This window comes from Acinonyx jubatus, chromosome B2 (genome assembly GCF_027475565.1).
Source record: "Acinonyx jubatus isolate Ajub_Pintada_27869175 chromosome B2, VMU_Ajub_asm_v1.0, whole genome shotgun sequence".
In the NCBI taxonomy this organism is placed as follows: domain Eukaryota; kingdom Metazoa; phylum Chordata; class Mammalia; order Carnivora; family Felidae; genus Acinonyx; species Acinonyx jubatus.
Window position 1 is genome coordinate 51,486,233 of NC_069385.1, and position 22,318 is coordinate 51,508,550.

At 41.4% G+C, this 22,318-nt stretch overlaps 1 protein-coding gene across 2 annotated transcripts; it reads right to left on the bottom strand.

The window, feature by feature from the left end:
* Nucleotides 1–1,565: 1,565 nt before the first annotated feature.
* GTF3C6 (general transcription factor IIIC subunit 6) lies at nucleotides 1,566–11,100 on the bottom strand. 2 transcript variants are annotated; one of them, XM_027057087.2, is made up of 6 exons: nucleotides 10,796–11,100; nucleotides 10,399–10,479; nucleotides 9,210–9,273; nucleotides 9,068–9,133; nucleotides 7,122–7,235; nucleotides 1,566–1,929 (listed from the first exon to the last, which is right to left on the bottom strand). In XM_027057087.2, the coding sequence occupies exons 1-6, from the start codon at nucleotides 10,907–10,909 to the stop codon at nucleotides 1,631–1,633; spliced, it is 738 nt and encodes a 245-aa protein (XP_026912888.1). In that variant the 5' UTR covers nucleotides 10,910–11,100; the 3' UTR covers nucleotides 1,566–1,630. The 2 variants fall into 2 exon arrangements, with proteins under 2 accessions (XP_026912888.1, XP_014920848.2); XM_015065362.3 differs by having other exon boundaries at nucleotides 9,068–9,112; nucleotides 10,796–11,074.
* Nucleotides 11,101–22,318: the final 11,218 nt, after the last annotated feature.

Genomic DNA, 22,318 nt, shown 5'->3' on the forward strand with positions numbered 1-22,318 from the left:
CTGGGTGGGTGCAGAAGCCATGCTGGCTTAGAAACTTCAGGCTCCCCAAGAACCAGTATCTCTTGAAACAGCCATGAATGTAGCTTCCAGGGATCTTTGTAATAGGAACCACAGTGCTTGAAGCACCTGGCTGGCTCAGTCAGTAAAGGACATGACTCTTGATCTCAGGGTTGTGAATTTAAGCCCCACATTGGGCATGGAGCCTATTTTTGAAAGAAAAGAAGAAGGAAAGGAAGGAAGGAAGGAAGGAAGGAAGGAAGGAAGGAAGGAAGGAAGGAAAAGAAAAGAAAAGAAAAGAAAAGAAAAGAAAAGAAAAGAAAAGAAAAGAAAAGAAAAGAAAAGAAAAGAAAAGAAAAGAAAAGGAAGAAAAAGAAACAGTGCTTAAAGAAAGAAAAAGAAACAGTGCTTCAGGAGGCCCAGTCCATATTTTCCGATGGGTATTTACAGTTGTCATATAGTCTTCCTGGTCTAGATACCATTTACCAATAAGGGGTCATTTTTAAACATAAGCAATATTGCCTGACATCACAGTTGACATTCTATTATTTCATCTTGTAGATTTCCAGGGAAAACAGTGCCAAAAGTTAAACTTGAAGTCATTCTACCATGGAGAAAAAGAAAGGGTTCTATTATTAACCTTCTTTATTCTTAGCAGTCCAGGGCAGCATATCAAGATCCAATCTTCTATCTTGTTGCTTTGCCACTCGTGGCTTCTATTTCCAAGGTTACTTTCTAGTCCCAAAAGCTTGCTGAAGCTCTAGCCACCACATCCATGTTCCAGCAGGAAGAAAGAGAAGATGAACTGGCCCACTTCCCTTTATGTCTTAAAATTTAAGGAAACTTTCCAGAAGCATCTATCACTCAACACTTATAATTCCATGTCACTGGCCAGAACTTAGTCATATGGCCACATATATGCATACACATGGGCAAATTGATAACCTGAATAATTCTGGGATTGTTACAAAATGAAAAAAGAAAAAAACAGATACTGGGTCAGGTAATTAGCAAGATGAGTCAGAAATAGTATGATGGAAGAAGCAGGAGAGACTCAAAGAGTGAGAGGGACTTGACCATTACTGGCTTTAAAGAGAAGAGGACCATAGCCAAGCAATGTATGCACCCTCTAGAAGGTGGAAATGGCTCTCAGATGATAGTAAGAAAATGGGACATTGATCCTTCAATTGTAAAGAATTGAAATCTGCCAATAACTGAATGAACAAGGAAATAAGAGTCCCCAACCCCAACCTCCAGTAGAGAATGAGGTCCTGCCAACACTCTGATTTTAGCCTAGCCCATGTCAGCGAGCTGACCTACACTTATGTCATTTTAAGCCACTACATTTGGAGTCATTTGTGACAGCTGCAATAAAAAATGATACACTTACCTTAATAAAACTTCCAATTTAAAAGACTTACCAGAGAAGGGTCCCTATAGTCATTTACATCATATTTTTAAAAATTCAATTCATATCTGGTCCTTAATGACTCTGGTATATTAAACTGTACAACAATTGGAAATGTGTGTAGAGTCAACAAAACTAGTAAAATAGTGAACTGAAAAGCTACACAGTCAATTATTTTATATAAAAGCTCCAAAAAGTTTGTTACTAGTTACTATGAGAAACATTTCATCTAGGAGTGATTTCTAAGGCAGTATCTTGAGTTTCCATAAATACAGAACCTTCTGACTCAGAAGGGATATCAGTAAGAGAACCAGAATTCTCTATCTCCAAGTTCAGTGGTTTCCCCTGTTCATAACTCAGGTTTGAACTATCTTTCATTTGAATCTCTTGCTCTTCCAGCTCCAAAGGTTTCTCTGAGGCTGGAGCTACCACATCGTCATCTTCACTTTCATGCAGAAAGCTACAAATCATGTTGGGTCTATAGGAGAAATCATTGTCCTTGATCTGCAGCCATTCCACACCACCTGGTAAGGGAGGGTGAGGGATGGGAGGACAAACCAAGAAAGAAACATGAAAAAGGAATTTCAGGCACTGAAGCATATTTCTCTTTAATTTAAATTTTCATCCTATGGATACACGTCAAAATAAAATCCGAAGGTAAACCAATGAACATGGTGCCCATAACTACTGATAAATAATCATGGAATTTCCATCTTATCTGGAGATCTTAGAATGCCTATAGTGTATGCAACATCAAAATCACTAAAAACGGAATACAGTCAATAATATTTTAGTAACTTTAGATGGTGACCAGTGGGAACTACACTATATAGTGAGCACTTTGTAATGTATATAATTATCAAGTCACTATGTTATATGCCTAAAACTAATATAATATCGTATATCAACTATACTGCAATTAAAATTTTTTTTTAATTCAGACTAAAAATAAATCTCTAAAAAAAAATCACTAAAAGTAATTAACTTTAGTTACCATTCCAACCTCCTTTTCCAGAGTCCAATTCCCAAATCATCCTGAGAGATCACTGAGCTCTCACTGCCACCTCACACCTTATAGAAAATTCTGTCACTTCCATACGATTTTCTCCTCAGTTTTCATAATGGATGATACCACCCTATCGTCTTTCAAGTCAACAGTAACATGTCATTTTGAGTTGGAACATCCAATGATGAAATAAGACACCTCTCCAAAAAAAACAAACAATAAAAAACAAAAACTTGAAAAAAATTCTTTTCCTTCTCGTACTTACAAAGCCCTAACCCACCATTGAACCCCCCATAATCAAGAACTGCTTCTGGCACAAAAACAGACACATAGACCAATGGAATAGAATAGAAACCCCAGAACTAGACCCACAAACGTATGGCCAACTAATCTTTGACAAAGCAGGAAAGAACATCCAATGGAAAAAAGACAGTCTCTTTAACAAATGGTGCTGGGAGTACTGGACAGCAACATGCAGAAGAATGAAACTAGACCACTTTCTCACACCATTCACAAAAATAAACTCAAAATGGATAAAGGACCTGAATGTGAGACAGGAAACCATCAAAACCCTAGAGGAGAAAGCAGGAAAAGACCTCTTTGACCTCAGCCGTAGCAATCTCTTACTCGACACATCCCCAAAGGCAAGGGAATTAAAAGCAAAAATGAACTACTGGGACCTTATGAAGATAAAAAGCTTCTGCACAGCAAAGGAAACAACCAACAAAACTAAAAGGCAACCAACGGAATGGGAAAAGATATTTGCAAATGACATATCGGATAAAGGGCTAGTATCCAAAATCTATAAAGAGCTCACCAAACTCCACACCCGAGAAACAAATAACCCAGTGAAGAAATGGGCAGAAGACATGAATAGACACTTCTCTAAAGAAGACATCCGGATGGCCAACAAGCACATGAAAAGATGCTCAACGTCGCTCCTTATCAGGGAAATACAAATCAAAACCACACTCAGATATCACCTCACGCCAGTCAGAGTCGCCAAAATGAACAAATCAGGAGACTATAGATGCTGGAGAGGATGTGGAGAAACGGGAACCCTCTTGTACTGTTGGTGGGAATGCAAATTGGTGCAGCTGCTCTGGAAAACAGTGTGGAGGTTCCTCAGAAAATTAAAAATAGACCTACCCTATGACCCAGCAATAGCACTGCTAGGAATTTACCCAAGGGATACAGGAGTACTGATGCATAGGGGCACTTGTACCCCAATGTTTATAGCAGCACTCTCAACAATAGCCAAATTGTGGAAAGAGCCTAAATGTCCATCAACTGATGAATGGATAAAGAAATTGTGGTTTATATACACAATGGAGTACTACAGGGCAATGAGAAAGAACGAAATATGCCGGCCCTTTGTAGCAACGTGGATGGAACTGGAGAGTGTGATGCTAAGTGAAATAAGCCATACAGAGAAAGACAGATACCATATGTTTTCACTCTTATGTGGATCCTGAGAAACTTAACAGAAACCCATGGGGGAGGGGAAGGAAAAAAAAAAGAGGTTAGAATGCGAGAGAGCCAAAGCATGAGAGACTCTTAAAATCTGAGAACAAACTGAGGGTTGATGGGGGGTGGGTGCAAGGGGGGGTGGGTGATGGGTATTGAGGAGGGCACCTTTTGGGATGAGCACTGAGTGTTGTATGGAAACCATTTTGACAATAAATTTCATATATTGAAAAAAAAAAGAACTGCTTCAATGATGCTAATCATTTCTTCTTTTATCCTTCTGACCCTTTCAGTCAAATATTTTCAGTGGTTCCTCATTAATTTCTATAGCAAGCCTTAGTTATACCTTCAAAATGCCATTAGATATCTCTAAGATACCACAACCTATCTTGCCACCCTGTTCACACTTCCATCTGCTCCTATTCACCACCAGAAGCTAAACATTCTGTGAATGTTTGTTGAACCATCCTTATGGCTGATGCCATGTCTTCTCATATGTTACTACTATAAAATCTCCTTCTATCAAAAGTTGATTAGTCCTTTTCCCTCCAGCCAGCTTCAACCATTCTTTCATTATTTTTTTTCCTGCAATACCATCATTCGCATAGTCACCAGGTTCAAAATCTTGAAGCCATCCATCCTATTGCCTATTCTGTTATTTAGCTTAAATACTTGGCACATAACAGAAACTTAAAATAAGTTGAATGAAACGGGTATTGAGTCCCATTCACACATGTCTGTTTCAGTGTGATTGACTTTAGAGTGCAAACTCCCAGAAGGCAGGGCCCACATCTCCTTTTCTTTTGTTCTGCCTGCAGCATATTGGCATGTTTGGTAGCCTCCAAGATGGTCCCCAAAGATCTTCACCTTCCTGGTATTCATGCCCCTGTGTCGTCCCTTCCCATAATAAATAAGATATGGCAGAAATGACAGAATGTGACTTCTAAGGCTAGTTCATAAAAGATATTGTGGCTTCTATGTTGTTCTCACAGATCACTTGATCTGGAAGAAGCCATCTGCCATGTCAGGAGCGCACTTGAACAGTACGATGGGTAGGCAAGGTCCTGAGGCATCCTGCTAACAGCCAGCATAAACCAGCCAGGCATGTGAGTGAGCCAACTTATATTCAGATGTTCCACATTATTCAAGCCTTCAGATCCCTTCTTCAGTCCAGCCAACATATTGACGGTAACCTCAAGAGAGACATTGAGCCAGAACCACCTGGCTAAGCTGAACCACCTGGCCAAATGCCTGATTCACAGAAACTGTGTAAAATATTTTTGTTGTTGTTTTAAAACCATTAAGTTTAGAGGGAATTTTTTATGCAGCAATGCATAACCAATATAGCCTTGAGCTAACTAACGTATTTGATTAAACAAAACACGCAAATCTTCCCACGGTCGACCTGGCGGTTTATTAAAGACTCTAGGAAAGGAAATTCTACAACTTCCTGCTTTAAAAAAATATATCAAAATAATAGCTAAGCTATCTGATATGTATCTGCCTTTCAAGTCCATTCTAGAACTTCAAGTACCTCTTTCTTCCTGTTATTTTATTTTATTTTAATTTATATTTTGTTTTATTTTAGAGAGAGAGAGACAGAGTGTGAGTGGGGAAGGGGCAGAGAGAGAGGGAGACACAGAATGCAAAGCAGGCTCTAGGCTCCAAGCCATCAGCACAGAACCTGACGCGGGGATCGAACCCATGAACCATGAGATAATGACCCAAGCCGAAGATGGACACTTAACCGACTGAGCCACCCAGGCACCCCTCTTCCTGTTACTTTCACGAAATGCTAAAAATGGGGATAGTTTTGGGATATACATGTTAAGAACAAAGATTTTTTATGTACTTATATGTAACTGGTATAATTAATTTCTACATGATTAATGTGCCTTCATATGTTTATTCCTCAAATATAATAAATCAAGCCACAAATATTCATCACTAGGGTCATGTTTATCAGAGTTTGAAATATGTCTTTGAGCAATGAGCTTTTTTTTCATTAGTAAATTTTTTAAAATGGAAGAATAGATGACACACAATGTGACATTAGTTTCAGGTGTACAATACAGTGATTTGAAAAGTCTATATATTATGCCATGCTCACAACTGCAGCTACCATCTGTCACCATACACCATACGACACTATTACCGTACCATTGACTATATTCCCCATGTTTGTCTTTTATTCGTGAGACTTACTCATTCCATAACTGGAAGCCTGTATCTCCCACTCCCCTTCACCCATTCTGCCCATCCCACCACCCGCACCCCTCTGGCAACCACCAGTTTGTTCTCTGTATTTATGGGCCTGTTTCTGCTTTTTGTTTATTAGTTTGTTTTATTTTTTTATATTTAGACAAATGTGTGATTTCTCTTACTTCACTTATGAGCAATGAGCTTTTAAACTTCCAAGTAATTATTTGCTCATCTCCACAAATATGTGCCTGCTATGGATGGGTTCAAGAAGCACTAGTTCAAAGTCTCTACTCTGGGATGACCAGCAATTGGAGAAGCCTCAGCAGATGCAAATTAAGAATGAGATTTAGGGGCACCTGGGTGGTTCTGTCATTAAGCACCTGACTTCAGCTCAGGGCATGATCTCAACATTCCTGAGTTCAGGTCCCATATCGGGTGAGCTTGAGCCCTGATTCAGGAGAACACAAGCGTTGCACCGGGTAAAACATGAGCCCTGGATGAGCCCTGCTTCTCTCTCTCTCCCCCTCGCTCATTTGTGCTCCCTTCCAACTCAAAAAAAAAAAGTCTTCGGTCTAAAACCTGTGAGTCCTTCCCTCACATATAGAGCCAGCTTCTTCCAGTTGTGAGCTTCTTGGGAAAGGATGCCACCGCTGCCACAAGTTTCCAGGAGTTCCTCTGGGGTTACATCTTGACGACACAGATCCTGTCGTCTCCATTTACAAAGAAGTTTTAATTAAGGGGATGGGGTGGGTAGCAGCTGCTGAATTCCCTAGGGGCTGAAAATCTATCAAGTTTTTTGACAGACTCCTCACAATTGTTTCCACGCAAAGCAGATAAAAGATTTCTTATACGTCTCTAGTGCCCTCTGCCACACCAGAGTTCAAATAAATTTTAAATCTATGTTTGATACTTTTCATGGAACACCCTCAATTTTCATATTACATAGCTATTACTACAAAGTACAGGAATGTCCTGGCAGCAATGTGTCATTATCAAAGCCGATACTAAATCACCTACTTTCAGAGAACTAAGTGAACTAACCTATGTTTTCTTCTCCTTCCTTCTTTTCTGTCAGAAGAGTTCTTGTCATGCTGAGCTTCTTCATTGTATGGCACTTATATTTTAACACTGTTCTATTACTGCCTTCTGCATCACCTAGAACATAAAATGAACTCAATTATTTTATTGTTGATGCCATCAAATAGTCATGTTAAGCCCCAACAATTCCGGTTCAGAGTCGCCTGGGTGGCTCAGGTGGTTGAGCGTCCAACTTCAGCTCAGGTCATGATCCTGTGGTTCGCGGGTTCGAGCCCTACATCCGGCTCTGCACTGGTGGTGCTGAGCCTGCTTGGGATTCTCTCTCTCCCTCTCTGCCCCTTCCCCACTTGTGCTCTCTTTCCCTCTCAAAATAATTAGTAAACTTAAAAAAAAATTTTTTTAGTAATAATTCCAGTTAAAGAATTAGACTAAACTACTTCCTGTAGAAATAGTGTAGTAAGTTCAAAATTTAACTCATCCCTCCTGCTCCCAGCACAGAGAAGTAACAGATAAAATACATAACAACTGAAGGCAAAACTGGACTCAAAAACAGCAAACATCTCCAGAGGACTAAAACACAAAACTGCGAGTGAAATTAAAGCTATAGGCCTGTTAGGCTCCAGCCCTGAAGTACAGAAGTGGGGCCAGGAAGCTGGCCTTACAGGGTAATGAGGTCTCAAATTCTACCACTCAAAATGAAGCACCGAAGTCAGACCTACTACCTGCAGCCAGAGACTGGAGTGAGGACATTCCCAATCACGAAAGAAGGCTCAGAAAAAAACTTGCTGCCTGGGGGTACAGCTTTATAGGAAACCGTGGGCACGGGCAAGAGGGAGGATGAGGCTCTGAGCTACAGGTGTGAAGCACAATGAAAATTTGCACATGCTGTTACATGAGTGTAACTGATACTACCCTTTAGAAAGGATCCAGTCATATCTGTTTGGTTGAACCACATGAAACGGTCCATATTCAGTCCAAGCTGGTCACTTCATATGGTTAAACCTAACACACACTCAGCAACCTAGTAATTCCATTTCTAAGCGTATATGTTAGAGACATTTTTACATACATGCACAAGGAGACACACAAATACTCATGGCCGCATTTCTGCAATGAGTTAATACGTATAATTAAGATCAGAGGCTCTGGACCAGACAACCTGGGTTCAAATCCTGGCTGTCGCACTTCGTGTATGATCTTTGGAATGTTACCTACCTCTCTGTGCTTCAGTGTTTTCAAATATAAAATGAAGACAGCAATGGTATCTACCTCACAGATGTGATGAGGATTAAATGAGTTAATACATGTGGCATTTAGAACAGTGTCTAACAAATAGAAGGCATTCAATAAATGTTCAGAGTTATCAATATTTAACGGTAAAAATAAAAGTGATCAACCTGTCCAGTAACTGGAGAATAAACTGCGGTATGGTCATAAATAGAATACTAAGCAACAGGGAAAATAGAATTATACATACCGATATGTATAAATCTCAAAACCTATCTATAACTGAAAAGGGTTATAGAATGATACATGTAATTTATATCAAGTTTGAAAATATACTAAAAGAAAAGCTATTTATTGTTTGTGGATGGATAGATGTGTGTATACATATACACATATATATATATACATATACATATATATGCATGTATATATATATATATGTGTGTATATATATATATATATATAACAAAATCAAATACAGGAAAGAAATACATCAAATTCAGAATAGTGATTATCAAGACAGAGGAAGGGACATATGTTTAGAGAGAGGTATACAAGAGGCTTCAAATGTATCTGGAATGTTTTTTAGCTATCTGGCAAAATGGTAGGATTGGATACAGCTAGACAATGGATACATGAGATGTTTAAGTTTAACATTCACTGTACATAAGTTTGTAATATTTCACAGTAAAAAGATCTGAGTCAGCACTGCAAGCACTTACCATGTTCAACATTTTCTTCGAAAATAACACAGGTCCCAAGAGTGTCTGCAGAAAAGTTGAAAGCACCTTGTTGAGAAATAACAATGATTTTCTGTGGGAAGCATATAAAAAAAGAAGTTTCATCTATCTGACATCCTCCTACCTTCATACTCTCCAGCAAAGACATAACTGTCCACTTGCAGAATGGGCCTCTCAGTGTCAATTCCCTACAACAGAACACAGGATCATAAAAAAATCATCATTAGAAAAAGCCTTGCAGGGTTGGGTGAAATGAGTGAAGGCAGTCAAAAGATATAGACTTTCAGTTATAAAATAAATAAGTCCTGGGAATGTAACGTACAGCATGGTGATTCTACTTAATAATACCATATTGTATACTTGAATGTTGCTGAGAGCAAATCTTAAAAGTTCTCGTTATGATGGGATGCCTGGCCAGCTCAGTCTGTAGAGCATGCAACTCTTCATCTCAGGGTCCTGAGTTCAAGCCCCACAATGGGCACAGAACTTACTTCGACAAACAAACAAAAATTCTGTAAGAAAAAATATTGTAACTGTGTGTAGTGATGGATGTTAACTAGACTTCTTGTGGTGATCATTTCCCAGCACATACAACTATTAAATCATTATGTTGTACTCTGAAATATAATGTTATATGTCAATTTTATCTCAATTAAAGCCATAAAAGAGCACTCAATACATAACCTTGCTACCAAGGAGAGTGATCTCCACAACTGGGGAACCTCTGGAGCTTGAACTAGCAAGTACAAGATAAGATAAAAATGCTCTGAATACAGCAGCTAAGGGCCTGAAGAACACTTAATTCATATCCAAGGAGTAACGTGTATTTCAATCAACATCCTCCTCAAGGTAAAAGCAGTGTTGTCCACAATAGCTGAAAGATTTTAAAGTAAAGTGATAAAACAGATGGTAACTTATGACACCATAGCTCAAGTCAACAGCAGAGCTTGAGGTCTTACAAGTTTAGTACGAATCTTTTCTCCCTTCTCCAGGTGGCGTCTGCGTGCACATCTGAGCTCTCTTCGCTGCGTTTTTTCTCCCGCACTATCTAAAACACTGTGGGTTTTTTTCAAAATGTATTGTTCCATATCAAAATGCTACCCCCTCTAAATCTTAAACTCTCGCCAGCCACACATTCAGACCCTCAGGCCGAGTGTGGCATTTTCTCCCACAATCCCTTTGTACTTCTACCTAATTGTCCTTAGAATTCAATGCTTTGTAACGAGGAATAGATCTTCGGGGATACGTATTTCTTTCATTCTTGTTTAAATGTAAGAAAACCTACAAATATCCTCTAACTCTAGAAGACTCACCAAAATCTTGCATTTATTTTCACATTTTGATAGAAAGTCTGAGTCAATAATTCCGGACAATTCCACCAGAACCAACTGCTCCTGGTGGAAGAAAGAGGAGTTAACATGCTAGCACCGCAGTGTGCAGAAAGAGGCAGTTAACAAGAGAAGCCAAAACTCCCCAATGCAACGACCCCAACCTTTGTGAACGCTAAGTCCTGCTTTCAATGAGAGGAAGCAAGCGACGTTACCGAAAGCGACTGCCTCTACTTCCCCATTCTAACGACCGTGTGGCAGCCAGGGCAGGGGCCCGCCCTCCTGGCCTCACGCGCTGGGGACTCTGCCTCCCGCCGGCCGCATCCCGACTCCCTGCCCCACACGCCGCCTCCGCCGCACAGGCCGTCGCAATACCACTCACTGCCTCCTCTTCTTCCTCTTCTTCTTCCTCTCGGCTCCGCTCCTCCGTCGCCGCCATGATACGGCACCTTTTCGGAACCTCCGAGTCACAGGCCACGCCCTCCATGGCCGCCATCTTGAGTACGGGCGGCAGCTCCCGGTCCGGCTGCCGCTCTGACCCCGCGGACTGCTCCTGCCAGGACGCGAGATGGCCGCCTCCGTGCCCACGTGGAAGTCCGGTCCGAGCCTTCTCCTTGTTCCTGTCTGAGAGCAGGCGCTGGGCTCTAGTGGCTGCTGGCCGGGGACGGCCTACGACCGAAGACGCCTTCGGACTCTGGGCCCCGGGTTAGGGGAGAAAACTGGGGAGGGAGAGTTGATAAAGCAGGTGCTTGCAAAGAAACCAATTTGTGGGGGGGGAAACGGAGAGGCCTCGCTTTGCCCCGGGCCTATATTTCTTGGAAAGAAATTATAGCGTGTGAGCACTACCCCTCAATTCAAGTTCTTCGTGAGCCGAGTTAAGGGCACATTTCTTTTTTTTTTTCAATATATGAAATTTATTGTCAAATTGGTTTGCATACAACAGCCAGTGCTCATCCCAAAAGAAGGGCACATTTCAATGTAACGCGTAAGGAGCGCGCGCTGCAAAAAACCCGCTAGAAGGTGGGCTTGGGTTTCAGGCAGGCCGGCTGCATGGGATCTAAGGTAGAGAAAGGGACTCAGCCAATTGTGCGCTAATCAGATCGCCATAGGTGCTATAAGACACACATTGTCCTGGGAATACAGAGACCTGGGGAGGTGGAGTTTTGAACAGGATTTTCTCAAACTCATGGTTTCTCTGATTGTAAAATAAATGATCTTTGTACATGAGACGGGATGATCTAGCGCTGAAGAGCATGAGCTTTAGGGTCTAATACTTGTCCAGTTCAGCAGCATTTTTAGCAGCAAAATCTTAGGCAAGTTGGTTATTGTGAGGATTAAATGAGACAATACATGTAAAATTTAGCCCGGTATTGGGCATATATTAAGCACTGAACTGTATTTTATCTGTTAGTAGTGACATACAAAATTTTAGGGTATTGACTGTTTTTTTCCAAAAAAATTTTAATGTTTATTTATGTTTGATGGTGGATGAGGGAGACAGAATCTGAAGCAGGCTCCAGGCTCTGAGCTGTCAGCGCAGAGCCCCACATGGGGCTGGAATCCAGGAACCGGCAGACCATGACCTGAGCAGAAGTTGGATGTTTAACCGAGCCACCCAGTTGCCCCTAGAGTATTTTCTTTTAAAAAACACTTTGGGGTGGGGAGTGGGGGGAGGGCTGGTAGCTCAGTGGGTTGAGCAGCCGACTCTAGACTTTGGCTCAGGTCATGATCTCAAGGTTTGTGGGTTGGAGCCCTGCATTGGGCTCTTTGCTGTAAGCATGGAGCCTGCTTAAGCTCCTCTGTTTCTCTATCTGCCCCTTCCTCATTCGCGCTCTCTCTCAAAAATTTATATTAAAATTATATATATGTACATATATACATACACACACATATCCTTCCTTTTTTTTTTTTAATTATAAACACCTTTTTTGAGGTAGTCAGTTTGTATGTTTTAAACTTGTTTTCTCACCATATGTAGTATCATGGATGTTTATTCCAAGTTTTCCATGGTAAATACTGATCTACATCATAATTTTTAGTAATGCGTAATGTTTATTGTGTAATATTGGTATTACACAACGCTTGGGGAACCTGGCTGGCTCAGTGGGTGGAGCATGCTACTCTTGATCTCCTAGTGGTAAATTTGAGCCCCGTGTTGGGTTAGAGATTAACGTCTTTAAAAATATATTACACAACACTTTAGCAAACATCTTTGTACTTTTCTACCCAGTTGCCCCATTAAAGAAATAGGATATCATAGCTTTAAAAAAAAAAAGAGCACTTGGCCTGTTAGAAGTTGTAGATTTGGGGGCGCTTGGGTGGCACAGTTGGTTAAGCGTCCAACTTCAGCTCAGGTCATGATCTCACGGTTTGGGGGTTTGTGGGTTCCAGCCCCATGTTGGGCTCTGTGCTGACAACTCAGCCTGGTGCCTCCTTGGGATTCTGTGTGTCCCTCTTTCTCTGCCCCTCCCCCACTCATGCTCTATCTCTCAAAAACAAATAAACTTAAAGCAAATTCCTTTTAAATTGTAGATTTGAATTCTAGCTCTGAAAGGTAATAATTGTGATCTAGGACAAACTGCTACACTTTCTAAACCTCAGTGTTCTTATTTATTAAATGAAGATTAAAATATTTTATACTTATTGTCTATTTTGTATTTGAAGATTAGATCATGTTGTAACTAAAAGTGCTTTGTTGGGGGGCTTGGGTGTTTCATTCGGTTAAGCGTCTGACTTTTGGTTGTGGCCCAGGTCATGATCTCACGGTTCATGGGTTCAAGCCCCGCACTGGGCTCTGTGCTGATATTCTCTGTCTCCCTCTCTTTGCCCCTCGCCAGCTAGGGCTCTCCCTCTCTCTCTTTCAAAATGCATAAATAAACTAAAAAAATAATAAAAGTGCCTTGTAAATTGAAAAATTACAGAAAGTGTCAGATTTTATTGGAGTAAAAGGGAAGGTAATGAGGAGAAGGACAATCCAAGCTGAGGGAACAGCAGCCACAAAGACTTGAGGAATGAGAAATGTGTGTTTTGCAAGGTCAGTGTAACAATTCAAGAGGTCCCTTTCAAATAAATAGCTTCATATTTCTAATCAAGGTTATTCCTGTTTACTATTTATGAAGTAATTATTATTTTTATTTATTTTGAACAACTTACAAGAGGATATGGAGTGAGAAGTTATCTTTCCATCCCTGTTCCCCAACATCCTCTTTCTGTAGGCAACCATTTTTACCCATTTCTTATATGTCATTTCAGAGATATTCTATGTATTTACAAAATCATGGATACAAAATCTATATAAAGTAATTTTAATATTATAACTTAGCACACAGACTAGAAATCCATTCCCTTGGGAGGACTGGAGTCATTATAGTATTGGCTTCATAGCCTAGAGCTCAAGCTCTTCGAAAATTAGCTTAAAGTTTGAAACATCTTGGACAGTAAAACAGATATTTATTGGGCAGAATAACCTATCAGCATCAGCTTTGAAAGAGGGAGAAAGAGAAGCCTTTTGGTGATTGGGAGGAATTTCAATGGTTTGTAATTGGAGTCCATTCTTTTTTTTTTTTTAAGATTTTTTTTCAGTAATCTCTACATCTAACGGGGGCTTCAAATTTACAATCCTGAGATCAAGAGTTTCATGCTCTACTGATTAAGCCAGGCAGAGGACCCTGGAATCCATCCTTTTTTTCTTTTTTTTTTAAGCTTATTTATGTATTTTGAGAGAGAAATTGTGAGAGTGGGGGTGGGGCGCAGAGAGAGAGAGAGAGAGAGAGAGAGAGATTGAATCCCAAGTAGGCTCCGTGATGCCTTCGAGGAGCCGGACTCAGGGACTTGAACCCATGAACCATGAGATCATGACCTGAGCCGAAATCAAGAGTCGGATGCTCAACAGACTGAGCCACCCAGGTGTGTGCCCCTTACCCCCCACCTGCCCCCCCCCCCCGAGTTCATTCTTAATTCGTTCTATTCTCAGGGTGCCTAGCTGGCTCAGTCAGTAAAGCATGCCACTCTTGATCTCTAGGTTTTGTAGTTCAATCCCTATGTTGGGCATAGAGCTTACTACAAACAAACAAACAAACAAACAAAAACATTCTATTCTCAATCCTAAAAAAGATAAAAAGTCTCAGATCCCAGCTTAAAAAGACTAAATTATCTTTACTTCAATATAGAAGAGGGGCATCTGGGTGGCTCAGTCGGTTGAGCGTCCGACTTCAGCTCACGTCATGATCTCGCAGTTCGTGAGTTCAAGCCCCGCATCAGGCTCTGTGCTGACAGCTGGGAGCATGGAGCCTGCTTCAGATTCTGTGTCTCCTCTCTCTGCCCCTCCCATGCTCATGCTCTGTCTCTCTCAAAAATAAATAAACATGAAAAAAAAAAAGAGAAGCAATAGGGGTACCTGGCTGGCTCAGTCGATAGAGCTAGAGCATCCCTTCTGACTCTTGATCTAGGGGTGGGGAGCTCGAGTCCCACCCTGGGTGTAAAGGTTGCTTTAAAAAAATGGAAGTGGGGTGCCTGGATGGCTCTATCAGTTGAGTGTCTGACTCTTGGTTCCAGCTCAGGTCATGATCTCACAGTTTGTGGGATTGTGCCCCATGTCAGGCTCTACACTGTCAACATGGAGCCTGCTTGGGATTCTTTCTCTCTCTCTCTTCCACTCACGTGCGCTCTCTCTCTGTCAAAAATAAGTAAGTAAACATTTAAAAAAATGGAAGTAATAAACCAAAGGTGGCAGATCTATATATGGAATCTTATTTGCCAACAAAAAGGAATGCAGTACAGATACATGCTACAACATGGATGAACTTGAAAGCGTTACACCAAGAAGGCAGACACAAAAAGCCACATATTGAATACTTCCATTTAGTTATTTTATTTTAAGTAATCTCTACACTCAGTGTGGGGTCTGAAACTCACAACCCTGAGATAAAGAGTTGCATGCTCCTCTGAGCGAGCCGGGCGCCCCTTGAATGCTTCCATTTATAGAGATGTCCGCTAGGCAAGCCTAGAGAGAGAAGTAGATTAGTGGTTGCCAAGGCCTCGGGGGAAGGGGAATGACTGCGGCTGGGTGTGTGGTTTGTTTGGTGGGTGATGAAAGATTAGTGGTGATGGGTGCACAACTCTGTGAATATACTAAAAACCACTGAGTTGTATACTTTAAAATAGTGGATTTTATGGTATGTGAATTATAACTTCATATAGTGGTTTTTAAAAACAACAACGATAATAGAAGCTGCTCATTTTAAATGGAACAGGGAAAAGAAATTGCTTAGATGATTAAGGAAAAAGCCACCTCTTTGAAAGCCACCTCAGGGCCAAATACTATGGCAGCTGCAGAGCAGAAATATAATTTGGCCCCGGATCCAAGAATATGGCCTAAGAACCCATGCTGGAGGAGGTTGGGGGGAGTTGGTAAGGGTCAGGTGTCATTAGCTTGTTTTAACACTTTAAGCCTCATGACAGTCTCAAGAGGTAATTATTATCAAGAATGATGTTCAAAACATGTAACTTACTTAACAGGATGACAGGAAAATTTAGTCTCTGTCCATTTGCTTTCTTTTATACTCCCAGATTTGGAGAGAACTTTCCAGTCTTCAGCCCACATTGGTTACCGCTGAAATTCCCATGATGGAAGTCACACGGGTCCTTGAAATGCAGGGACTCTGTTTCCCAGAGCCCCGGAATCCCTGCTGTGTTTGGAAACCGTGATGTTTAGAGGGCTAGCCTTTCTAAGCAGAGTACAGATGTTGGCACCTGTTCAGGGTGCTGTGAGGGGAATGAAGACACACAGGTTTACACTCCTTCCCAGACTCCAGTTTTGAATAAAGGCACCCTCTCCCCCTTCCTTTCCTTGTCAGACATCTAGTGTGATTTCTTTTTTTTTTTTTTTTTAATTTTTAATGTTTATTTACTTTTGAGAGACAGAGACAGAGAGAGTGCGAGCAGGGGAGGGGCAGAGAGAGAGGGAGGCACAGAATCGGAAGCAGGCTCCGGGCTCCGAGCTGTCAGCACAGAGCCCGACGCGGGGCTCGAACCTACGAGTCGTGAGATCATGACCTGAGCTGAAGTCCGACGCTCAACCGACTGAGCCACCCAGGCGCCCTCTAGCGTGATTTCTTTAGGGAGCTCACTCTAACAATGGACAGGAAACAGCATGGTCTTCAAGTAGCTTCAGCTTTACATTCGTTAGATATCGAGACGATGGAATACAAAAGGCCTGACTACCTGCTTGGAAGGGATAAAGGGGAATATGTAGGGTATTAGTATCTCCATAAACTATCCTGCGGTACCAATAAAATCTTTTTGAAAAAATCAAATCTTGTCTTGTTGGTTTTAAGAGTCAAAGAAATTCGCTCACATAATTATAACCTGCGAGCTTCACAGCTCAAAGTGCTAATAGGAAAGAGATTTGGTGGCAGTGTCTGTCCCAGTACAGTAGTTACTGGGACATTGCAAGAAAGGGGATGGTATGGGGGAGGAATAAAGGGTAATGGTCTGGTTTCCGGGTCGCCTGGGTGGCTCAGTTGGTTGAGCGTCTGACTTCGGCTCAGGTCACGATCTCGCCGTCTGTGAGTTTGAGCCCCGCGTCGGGCTCTGGGCTGATGGGTGGGAGCCTGGAGCCTGCTTCCGATTCTGTGTCTCCCTCTCTCTCTGCCCCTCCCCCATTCATGCTCTGTCTCTCTCTGTCTCAAAAATAAATAAACGTTAAAAAAAAAATTAAAAAGGGTAATGGTCTGGTTTCCTTCAGTCCCACAAAGGAAGAAAACGCCTTTCTAAGTGTTCTAAATAATGAGGCTCTACTGCTAAGAAGTAACAAAATGAAGGAAAATTTGTAAGTTGGTTTAAAAAGAGCCGTGATGGAGACAATTTACCTGATTTTCTATAGCCACAGAGCAAAGAGAGAAAAAAATCTATGGAATTTGGTGGGGAGGGCCAATTGATTTTAATTGCAGTTAATAAGAGGAATCTTACGAAAAAATCAGAAATATAATTTTTAAAAAATATAAATAGGGCGTTGTGTTCAATATTTAAAAGCCTGCCACTAGGAGGAGACAAATGAATTAAAAATTGTTTAATTGGCTCTTTTTCCTCTAGAACACATGTTCTTAATTGGGAAGAGCCTGTACAAAAAAATATACTTAGTAGCAGAATTCTAGTAAAAAAGACTTTAGCGGAGGGCGCCTGGGTGGCTCAGTCAGTTGAGTGTCCAGCTCTTGGTCTGGGCTCGGGTGGTAATCTCACGGTTCATGAGTTTGAGCCCCACATTGTGCTCTACACTGACAGTGCAGAGTCTACTTGGGATTCTTCCTCTCCCCTCTCTCTCTTTGCCCCTATCCCAGTCACGCTCTCTCTCTCTCAAAATAAATAAACCTAAAAAAATGTTTTTTAAAATAAAATAAAATAAAATAAATTTTAGGGGCACCTGGGTGGCTCAGTTGGTTAAGTATCCAACTCTTGGTTTCGGCTCAGGTCATGATCTCGTGGTTTGTGGGTTCGAGTCCAGCGTTGGGCTCTGCATGGGCAGTGCTGATTCTGCTTGGGATTCTCTTTCCCTTCCTCTCTCTTTGCCCCCCCCTCCCCCCCCCAATGGTGCTGTCTCTCAAAACAAATGAACTAAAACCATATATATAAATAAAATCTTAAAAAAAGAACAATTTACACTTAAATAATAGTTTATATTTCATTAAGTTCTTTTAAAAAAATCTGTATCTTACCTTGTTTTCGATCTGAAAACTAATGCTAGGTCAGTGGTCCCCAGCTGCATCAGAATCACCTAGAGGGTGGGGTCCTGGGTGGCTCAGTGAAAGCATCTGACTCTCGGTTTCATCTCAGATCATGATCTCATGGTTCGTGAATTGGAGCTCTGCATCCGGCTCCACACAGGATTCTGTGCACTTAGGATTCTCTCTCCTTCCTCCCTTTCTGCCTCTCTCTCTTCTCTGCCCCTCCCCAACTCATGCTTGTGTGTGCTCTCTCTCTCAAAATAAATGAACTTAAAAAAAAAAAAAAAAAAAAAGAATCCTCTGGAGGGCTTTTTAAAATGCAAATTGCTCAGCCCCAAGCCCAGAGTTCCTGATTCAACCAGTCTGGTGTAGGACAGGACAGAATATATGCATTTCTTTCTTTCTTGTTATTTTTTTTATTTTAGAGAGAGAGAGAGAGAACATGAGTGGGGGAGAGGGGCAGAGGGAGAGAGAGAGAGAGAGAGAGAGAGAGAGAGAGAGAGAATCCCCAGCAGGCTCCATGCTCAGCACAGTGCCTGAAGTGGGGCTCGATCCCACGACCCTAAAATCATGACCTGAGCCAAAGTCAAGAGTTGGACACTTAACCGACTGAGTCACCCAGGCACTCCAGAATATATGCATTTCTAACAAGTTCCCAGGTGATTCCGGTTCTTCTGGTCTGGGGGACACATTTTTGAGAACCAGTATGCTAGATGACTGTGGAAGTAAGCCATTTGCCAACAACCAGATTCAATTAAATATTGAGAACATACTAACTAAACTACTTCAATTTGCAAAAAAGTAAGTATCAGAAATAAGATTCAAATTATCATTTTTTGAGGGCTTTGAATTCTTTTTTTTTAATGTTTATTTATTTAGGGTTTTTTTTTTTGTAATTTAACTTTATTTTTTAAAATTTACATCCATGGGGTACCTGGGTGGCTTGGTCGGTTAAGCGTCCAACTTAGGCTCAAGTCATGACCTCACGGTCCGTGAGTTCGAGCCCCGAGTCGGGCTCTGTGCTGACAGCTCAGAGCCTGGAGCCTGTTTCAGATTCTGTGTCTCCCTCTCTCTCTGCTCCTCTCCTGTTCATGCTCTGTCTCTCTCTGTCTCAAAAATAAATAGACGTTAAAAAAAATGTTTTTTTAAAAATAAAATAAAATTTACATCCAAATTAATTAGTATATAGTGAAGCAATGATTTCAGTAGATTCCTTAATGCCCCTTACCCATTGAGCCCATCCCCCTCCCACAACCCCTCCAGTAACCCTCAGTTTGTTCTCCATATTTGTGAATCTCTTCTGTTTTGTCCCCCTCCCTGTTTTTACATTATTTTTGTTTCCCTTCCCTTATGTTCCTCTGTTTTCTCTCTTAAAGTCCTCATATGAGTGAAGTCATAGGATTTTTGTCTTTCTCTGACTAATTTCATTTAGCAGAATACTGAGGGCTTTGAATTCTAAAGAAAGCAGTTTACACTTAATTTGGTAGCGGGGTGGCCCTTTTGGAAACTACTGAAGTGGGTTGTAGGCAGTAGTGAAATGAAACAGCCACATAGACTGAGGGCAGAGAGACTAGGTAGAGTCTGCCGAGTCCTTCTCAAACCAGGACCCAGGTCCCCTGAATGAAGCTCCTGATAAACCGAAGATGTTCTCTAAATATCCATTTGGCTCACTGGCAAATAACTAAAAGCTTCTTTTATTTTTATTTTTATTTTTTGAGAGAGAGAGAGAGAGAGAGAGAGAATCTTAAGCAGGCTCTATGCCCAGCAGAGAGCCCAGTGCAGAGCCCGACATGGGGCTTGATCTCACAACCATGAAATCATGACCTGAGCCCAAATCAAGAGTCGGATGCTTAACCAACCGAGCCACGCAGATGCCCTAACCTGCCTGTTTTGAAGATAACAGGAGTCTACCGAGATATGTCTCCAAAGTGGGCAGAGGAAGAGTTAAAAGCTGCTAAGGGCTATAATCCTGAAGGACACCCTCCTCCTCACTCTTTATATTTTCTCTGCTGTTAGAGGTACTTTTTGGAAAAGTTTGAGAATACTGGTGTAGGTCAAAAATAAATGACAGTTTGGAACACCATGATGAATTCTATGGTTGAAGAGCCAGCTTCAGCCACCCCTGTGATGGGTGGCAGAATCTGTAGAATATGGCTTCAACTTAGATGGATAGGATGAGGGGAAGGGAGAGAAGAACCAATAGAAACATCTAAATTAGTATGAGTAAGAGAAGAGCCTGGGTGACTGGGTTAAGTAGGAGTTGTTTTTTGTTTTGTTTTTGTTGTTGTTAAGACCCAAGAAAAATGTGAGGAGGAGCTTGTAGGAGGGACCTTATGTTGAGGTTGGCATTAGACACTGAGCTCCTTGGACCAGTAAGGTGGAGCTACTGCTAATAGTCGAAATGTAGTCATGGAACTCAAGAGGGCTTGGGTTCTAGAGGGCTTTTGGGGGGGGGGGGCGGCAGGGGTAAATTCTACAGGTATTTTTATTTGTTCATTCATTCATTTTTAAAGATTTTCTTTTTTAAGTATTCTCATCACCCAACGAGGCTCTAACTCACAACCTTGAGATCAAGAGTCACGTGTTCCACAAACTGAGCCAGCCAGGCACCCCCAGAGGTGTTTTCATTAAACAAACAATCAAAAAACCAAAAAAAAAAACCAACATTAGAGCTTTTCCCTAAAATCTGTTCCCAAGAAATTTCAGATAGGTGGGTTCCTCAAGGGAAAGGGTAAGAGGTCATGATAGAAAGGAAATATCAGTGTGGGGAAAACAAGCATTTAAATATTATTGACTTGGGGAGCCTGGGTGGCTCAGTCGGTTGAGCTTCCGACTTTGGCTCAGGTCATGATCTCAAGGTCTGTGAGTTTGAGCCCCGCGTCGGGCTCTGTGCTGACGGCTCAGAGCCTGGAGTCTGCTTCGGATTCTGTGTCTCCCTCTCTCTCTGCCCCTTCCCAGCTCATGCTCTGTCTCTCTGTCTCACTCTCAAAAAAAATAAACATTAAAAAAATTTTTAAAAAAGAGACCTGAGCAGAAATCAAGATCAGACACTCAACCGACGGAGCCATCCGGGTTCCCCAAGAAGAAAGTTTTTTAAAATCTCCATTTATGAGTCAGAAAATCTGTTCAGAAGACTGCTATTGTTGACACGAGGCAGAGCCCCAGCTGCTCTATCCAAACAGAGAAAAGGGTCCGTAGTAACCAGGCCAGTGGTTTTCGAGAGTGGCCCCCAGATGTAGACAGCATCACCTGGGATTCTGCTACAAATGCACATTCTCAGGCCCTACTCCAGATACTAAATCAGAAATGCGAGGAATGAAGCTCAGTACTTTGTGGTTTCACAAGCTCTCTGGGTGATCCTGATGCCCACTTAAGTTGAACACTGAGCTAACAGGCCAGGTGGATTTTTTTTTTCTTTCAAGAATTTGAAGTGAGCTATGCAGAGAGAATCAGTCGGTTGATTGTGGGGAGAGAAGCTGAAAGTCGGTTCTAGAAAGACTATGAGTCAGCTGGAATTATGAGTAAGCAGAAGCTATAACTAAACGGGGTAGTCAGCAGGTAGTCTTAGAGACAGGAGGAATGGTGTCACTCCTGTGGTTGGAGAAGACTTCATTCCTGCCGCAGCCAAGAGTGACAGGCAAGCCCAGCCTCTGCAAGTGTGTGCAGTTTGTCCAATTCCCTGTTTGTTTTCCTTCCCAATTGAAGCCCGATCATATTGCTATTCTTAGGTTCCTTTGATATTCTTATCTCCTTCATGGTCATGTGCATCCTTAAAATAGCCAGGCTGCCCATTACTTTAGGTGACCCAAGTGAATCTGCATTCCTGAACCATCCAAAGCTGATCTAGCTTCAGAGTAGATGGAACAAAAGTTTAAATTAAAAACAAAAAAACCCCAAAAAACAAAAAACAAAGAAACTCATGAAAAAGAAAAATTATGGGGGCACTTATTTTTTTATTCTTTTTTAAAAATAAAATAATCAATCATCTTAACTATCTTCTAAGTAGACACTGCCATAGTTAAGTATATTCACATATTTGTGCTACCAATGTCCAGAACTTTTCATCTTGCAAAGAAATACTTTTTATTTTATTTTTTAATTTTTATTTTTTAATGTTTATTTATTTTTGAGAGAGAGAGAGAGACAGAATGCGAGTGGGTTAGGGGCAGGGAGAGAGGGAGACA

Excerpts from the sequence above, each read along its gene's own strand:
- GTF3C6 (XM_027057087.2), bottom strand. The coding sequence starts at position 10,909 with ATGGCGGCCATGGAGGGCGTGGCCTGTGACTCGGAGGTTCCGAAAAGG. Across the intron at positions 10,480-10,795 it reads AAGAGGAAGAAGAGGAGGCA|GAGCAGTTGGTTCTGGTGGA; the intron begins GTGAGTGGTATT and ends TTCTTCCACCAG. Across the intron at positions 1,930-7,121 it reads GGAAGGAGAAGAAAACATAG|GTGGTGTGGAATGGCTGCAG; the intron begins GTTAGTTCACTT and ends CTCCCTTACCAG.